Genomic DNA, 7001 nt, shown 5'->3' with positions numbered 1-7001 from the left:
AGGTCAGACATGATTATTTGTTCTTATTATTTCCGTTTATTTTATTTTTATTTAACAAAGACTTAAAGTCCATTAGTTATAATTTTAGTGGGGTTTTCATTAGAATTTAGTAGGATTTATTTTTATTGCAGTGGGTTATAAAAGGAGATACTCTTTGTGATAAGGGGATTCAACCAAATCAAAATTATCATATTGGAGAAGGTTGCGGCAAGGAAGAAGAAAGCTAGATTTTTTATATCTTTTATAGGGCTTCGATGTAGTCTGATCATGAATACTTAATTGCCTTTTGGCATTGTTTTATCACGTTTTTATTTCATATTGAATATCTTTTGCTATTCGTAATGCACTTGATTTTTATTTGAGGAAATTGTAGCAAATGTCCCTCAACTTTAATCCAATTAGAGTAACGGCCCCTGAACTAAAAATCAATGACCATTGATCCCTTAACTCCTTAAAACGTGCTGATATGATCATTTTCTTCAATTCCGTTAGAACTCCTGTCAAAGTGAATCATGTGCCACGCACATGAGGCCAAATCAAGGGGCAAATATGGTAAACAAAATGAGAAAAATTCTAGCAATGATCCCTCAACTTTAATCCAACAGGAGAAATGGTCTTTCAATTTTAATGCAAGTTAGAGTTGTTTTGATCACCATCTAAGTTTTAGTTAAGTTGTTTTGATGCAAGTTAGAGTAGATGTCATACTTAACTTGGGTTTAGCTTCTTGCAATTGATACCATAAACACATATATGCCATGCAATTAGGGTTTATGTGATTTTCAAGCACTTTTCATAGGGTTTAATGAGTTCTTACTTGTTTAAATTCATCTAGATTTCATAGAGGGTTAACATGTTAAGATACTTTTGATGCAACCAGATGCCATGACAGTTGGATAATTTAGGGAAAATTGATCATCATTAGCATAACATATTAACGGAATTAAGTAGAATTGATTATGGTGAGTTTGGATGCTCTAGGTCTTATTTTCTTATGTTTTCAATTATTTCTATGCATTTTATTTTCAAGCTTTGTTTTATTTCAGTTTAATTCAAATATCATATCTTCTCCGTTAAGCTTTTCCGTTAAAAGCTTCTTCATTATATTAGTTTCAATTTAGTTAGTAAGAATTTTAGAATCAATTCGATCTTTGTGGAACGATATCCGTGCTTATATGCTATACTATCATATGATTCGTATATTTGCGAGCACTAAAATCCAAGACATAATGGGATTAATTTTGATTGTCTAATTTTCGCAACAAAAAGCTAAAAACACTTTTGCCATAAAATATGATTGTTTGATAAAAGTGCTTCGAGTAGAAAGTGTAATGAACTAACAGATGAATAATTATATAGTTAAAAATAAGAAGTATAAGAACGTAATACATGGTTTAAATTGACTTTGGGTTCGTGCTTTCGGAAAAGCTAAAAATAAGAAGTGCTAAGAACGTATTACGCTAGTTTTTTTGTTTTACTTTCGGAAAAAATACAAACCCTTCTCAATGATTCTGCATATACACAGATTTTGATGTGTAGTATCAAATTCAATCAGGACCCTTCTGTTAGTTTCAGTTTTCTTCTTAACCAAACTGATTGCTCAAGTTTATGAAAATCGAGGAGATTTTCACGAATAGTTTGATTCGTTATCTGACATACCTTTTTTTTGTTAAACATATATGATGTACTCTTAGGCTTTATTCACGTGTAAAATTGTCTAATATGTTATGTTATCAAACTTTCATCGTGATTTCAGCTGATGATTGATAGTTTAGTCCATAATTTTGGTCTAAACAAAGAGAGAAAATAAATAAAAGAGCTATTCAACTTACAATCCGATTAGGGAATGAACATCCTCCTCTTACATAGATATTTTGCACTAGAGAATTTTTGGTTCAATCCGTACACATTAATATTTCTTCATCTTCTGGGCAGTGAGCTTTAACTGGAACATTGAAGAGAGAGGTGGTTTGGAAGTTGTCAGGGACCATGAAAGAGTTACTGTTGTTTGCATATTCTGACCGATTTGTACTAACGGTTTCACCATCCGGTTTGCTACTTTTAACTTCGTCCTTTTGATTTGGGACTTGGACTTGGACTTGGACTTGGCCTTGGGCTTTCCTGTTAAGAAGAAAAACAAGAATTAGGAATTGTAAACAAATCGAAAAAAGAAAAAATGAACACTACCTTCTTCGAAGCCTTCTCCACTTCAGACAGAGCATGAATTGAATATTGTCAAGGAGTTGGAAATATGCATATCTCCACGTCCTCTTGAGAAGCAAAGGGCAACAGAATCCCAATAACCCTACAAAGAAACCAAGCGCAACGGATAACCCAAACCATAGACTTTGCTCCTCATCATCGTCCAAATCCTGGTTGTTCTCATTCTCATCTGCGTCATTGCTATTACTTGGAAAGCACTGGTTTGAAAGTGGGGCACCGCACAGTTTCGGATTCCCTTCGAATGCAGAGACACTGAAGCCTTGGAGCTGAGTGCCGGCTGGTATTGGTCCTTCAAGATTATTGTATGCAACAGTAAATATAGACAAGAAACGGAGATTTGATAGTGATGATGGGATTTCGCCTGACAGACGGTTACTGTTGAGTTCTAATCTCTCCAACTTTGGGAGGTTGGCTATTTGGTCTGGAATGTTGCCGGAGAGGTTGTTGATGCTTAGATCCAGTTGTTGAAGAAATTGCAATTGGCCAATCTCAAAGGGTATGCTGCCGCTTAAACTGTTGTTCCTGAGGGAGATTACTCTTGGCATGTTGGACAGATACTTGTACTGTGAAGACAGCATAGTTGCATTATTACCGCGTTGAAAGTAGGCCGGCAACTCAAGAGAACAATTGCCTGTGTCATTCGCAGCCTTTTGCGATACTAATGCTTGTAGTCTGCAAAGCTCCTTTGGAAATTCACCAGAAATCAAGTTGTTATGCAACAACAAAAAGAAAAGATGCGGAAGAGTCCCCAGCCAACCAGGTATTGTGCCAGTGAGTCTGTTAAAAGACAAATCCAGGACTTCCAGTTTCCCGAGCTTTGAAATCCATGCAGGTATGTGCCCTGTCATATCACACCTCAATAAACTGAAAACACAGAGATTTTGTAACCCGGAATCGACAGTTATATCCCCATCTGGCATTTCTTCACCTATAAAATTTTTTGAAAGAAGGAGCACCTTGAGACTTTTGAAACCCGTCAGTATCTTCATTGCCCCCGTGACATTGGTGAGTCCGTTACTAGCAAGCGAGAGGAAGGTCAAGTTTTTCAATTGAAGAATCTCAGGTTGGATTTGGCCCTGGAAATTATTTGAAGACAGTCGAAGGGCTTTGAGGGACTTGCATGAGTAGAGGCTTATTGGCCATGTGCCAGTGAGATTATTACTTATACAATCTAGTTTACTAAGTTGAGTAAGCTTAGAGAAATCGAGCACAGAGATATTCCCACTAAAAAAGTTGAATCCCAGATTTATTTCAACAAGGTTTGTGCAATTCATCAAAGATGGGGGCAGATGACCTTCGAGATTGTTGTATTGAAAGTGCATGAGCTTTAATTTGGAGAGCTTCCCAACATTCTCACTGATGGGTCCGACAAGCCCATTGGTAGATAATGAAATTTCTTGAAGTGCCTGAGCATTGTAGATATCAGCAGGAAGGGACCCTGAGAGAGTATTGTCCCCAGCACGGAAGACCTCCAACTCGGAACAGTTTCCAAGTCCGGGAGGAATTGGGCCACTGAAATTGTTGTGGGAGAAATCCAAGACTCTAAGAGAGGAGGAACGAAGACAGATAGAGGAAGGTATTTGGCCTGTAAAATGATTATTGCTGACATTCAAACTGCTCAAATTCCAGGCATGCTGGAGGAATGAAGATGGAATTGTTCCGTTGAATTGATTGCTCGAAAAATCAACTATTTGGATGTAACTTGATGATAAAGACAATGGTATTTCTCCGGAGAAAAAGTTATAGCTCAAATCAAGAATCTCAAGGCTACTCAAGGACGAGAACATCCCGGCTTCAAGAGAGCCGGAAAGCAGATTGTGGGAGAGATTGAGGTGTGAAAGAAGCTTAAGGTTTCCAAGTGATGAAGAAAAAGTGCCTCCTGTGAGGCCCTTGGATGGCAACCGCAATTGGATGATCCAACCATTCTGATTACATGTGATGCCTTCCCACTGGCAACAATCAACTGAAGCAGTCCAGTTCAATGCCGGGGAAGACAGAGCGCTCGCGAAGGACTTGAGGGCGCTGCGTTCGGTTAGATCACATGCATGTATTGTGAATAAAATGGAAGAAAACAAGAGGATGAGAAGGAAGCCATGAGAGAATGGATGATCCATCTCAGGTTCAGATTACTCACAGGTTTCTTCTACACGCGGAGATAGGTATGCATATATGTCTGAATTTGCAGAGTATATATACATTTTCCGCATGGCTTCAAAGTCGTTGAAAGATTCTTTAATCTTTTAGTCTTTGGTTTGACTGTAGCTTTCGTTGATTTAAAGGAAACAAAACAATTAGAAAGGACGACTCTGCTTTTCTTTGCGGCTCGCTCTGTTTGTTTCAGCATAAATCAAAATTCATCGAATTTCATGTTGATTAAAATTTAAGGTTTTTGTTTTAGGTTAAGAGAAGAGCGAGATTTTTGTTAATAAAATTTCAGGTTTTCTTTGCGGCTGTCTCTGTTAATTTCGTTTTCAGTTTTAGTTTTCATTTTTATTAAAAATGAAACTTAATATGTATTTGGTAACTGTTTTTAGTTTTCTAGAAAGGAAAATTGACAGCAAATTTTTTTGAGTTTTCAAAATGGGAGGTGAATTGTCACTTAGTACTACGGTTTAGTAGTATTTCTCTTCACTTATAAGTAAAACGTTTTAGGTTCGATTCTCACCAAAGGCTAATTTGAATCACAATATTTATACTATTAGATTGTAGTACTAAGTGGCTATTTCTAGCTATTATATTGAATAAACCAAATAGAATCCATGACTATAATTAAACAGGAATATGTAAATAGCTAAATTTGTATGCGATTGTCAATTTCCTTCAACTTGCTTTGTTTATTTAACTTTTTTGAAAATTGAAATAATTATTAGACAAGTAAGAAAAAAGTTTTCCAAATTAAGAAGAGAACTTAGAAAATTTAACTATCAGATGACAACAACCTTTTCAACTGGATTAGTCGATTCATATTAGAATTCGTTGTAAAATCATATCTAACAACTATTTCATTCAGCATTTGTAATTGTGCACTTTTGATTTTTCAATGAATTTATTTACTTAAACAAAAAGCAATTACGGTTAAATGCAATAGTACTAGAACTTAGATGGCCTACCATGTTGATTTGTTTCACAATATGTAAGTCTTTTTCTTGACTTTAAAAGCCAAGCCACAATAATTAGCTAGAAGAAAGTTTCCCAGCAAGAATATTGAGGCATTATCTTCAGGATTAGAGTCACACATATTAGACCTGGCAATTTCTTACACGATCCGTTAACACGACACATAAACGACACAAAAATAACGGGTTTCAGGTCAACACGATAACTAATCGGGTCATTATCAGGTCACACGATAATAACCCGTTAATAACAGGTTTACACGAGAGTGACACGCGGGTAACATGTTTCGACACGATAAGAAAAATGTTATTTTGATGATTTTAATTTTTTAAACTACTAAAAAAAACTTACTATAAAATGCAATAGATATAATGAATATGTATATATTGTTTATTAATTATTATTCTATATAAACTTTAAATTTTAAGTTTTATTTATTTATTTATTTTTATAGTATATTATAGGCAAAGATTGAGATTAAAAATCATAAAACACATTAAAAATAAAAATATCAAGTAATATAAAAATACCAAACACATAAAAAAATTATAATAATTAATTTCCCGCCTAATATTTCAAGAATTCATCCATTTCCCGCCAAATGTTTGGGAAATTTTGCAGCCTATATCCATCCATTTCCCGTCTAATATTTAACCCAAAGAAACTCTAAGTGTTAGTTAATGTATCGTTTTGATGGGATACACATCCTATGAAACAAATTTCAATGATCCAACCGTCAAACTTGTTTATATATGCTTCGAGATCGCATACGCCAAAATTTGCAAAAAAAAAATATTCAGAGATCAAGAAATAAGACAAAACTTTTCAACGGTTATAAACGAAAAATCACGATTTAACGGTTGTTTTAACTCTGATTTTGATGATTTTTTACTGCTATACTCTTTGACCCTATATGAGTATAATGAATGAATTCGATCTTCAATTTAAAATATTTACATTGGTGGATACCACAAAATCTTATGTTATACTTGATAAAAGTATAAATAAACTCTCAAGTGTTAGTGAATTTATCATTTTGATGGGATACGCATCTTACAAAACTAATTTCAACGATCCAACCGTCAACTTGTTTATATATGCTTCGATATCGCATACACCAAAAATTGCAAAAAACAAACATTCAGAGATCAAGTAACGAGACAAAAAATTTTGACGGTTATAAACGAAAAATCACGATTTAACGGTTATTTTAACTCCGATTTTGATTATTTTTTACAGCTACACTCCTTGACCCTGTATGAATACAATGAATGAATTCGATCTTCAATTTAAAATATTTATACTAGTGGACACCACAAAATCTTATGTTATACTTAATGAAAGTATAAATAAACTCTTAAGTGTTAGTGAATCTATCGTTTTGATGGGATACGCATCCTACGAAACTAATTTCAATGATCTAACCGTCAAACTTGTTTATATATGCTTCGAGATCGCATACGCCAAAAATTGCAAAAAAAAAAAAACATTTAGAGATCAAGTAACGAGATAAAACTTTTCAACGGTTATAAACGAAAAATCATGATTTAACGGTTATTTTAACTCTAATTTTGATGATTTTTTACAGCTACACTCCTTGACCCTGTATGAATACAATGAATCAATTCGATCTTCAATTTAAAATATTTACACTAGTGGATACC

At 34.4% G+C, this 7001-nt stretch overlaps 1 protein-coding gene across 1 annotated transcript; it reads right to left on the bottom strand.

The window, feature by feature from the left end:
- Positions 1-1531: 1531 nt before the first annotated feature.
- On the bottom strand, positions 1532-4430 carry LOC137743426 (receptor-like protein 2). Its single transcript, XM_068483313.1, has 2 exons — positions 2185-4430; positions 1532-2118 (listed from the first exon to the last, which is right to left on the bottom strand). Exons 1-2 carry the CDS (start codon positions 4332-4334, stop codon positions 1893-1895), a joined length of 2376 nt encoding a protein of 791 aa, XP_068339414.1. The 5' UTR covers positions 4335-4430; the 3' UTR covers positions 1532-1892.
- Positions 4431-7001: the final 2571 nt, after the last annotated feature.

The sequence above is a fragment of the Pyrus communis genome, chromosome 8 (assembly GCF_963583255.1).
Source record: "Pyrus communis chromosome 8, drPyrComm1.1, whole genome shotgun sequence".
Classification (NCBI taxonomy): domain Eukaryota; kingdom Viridiplantae; phylum Streptophyta; class Magnoliopsida; order Rosales; family Rosaceae; genus Pyrus; species Pyrus communis.
Note: the sequence above shows the minus strand (reverse complement) of the source record. Positions and strands in the feature narration are given on the sequence as shown.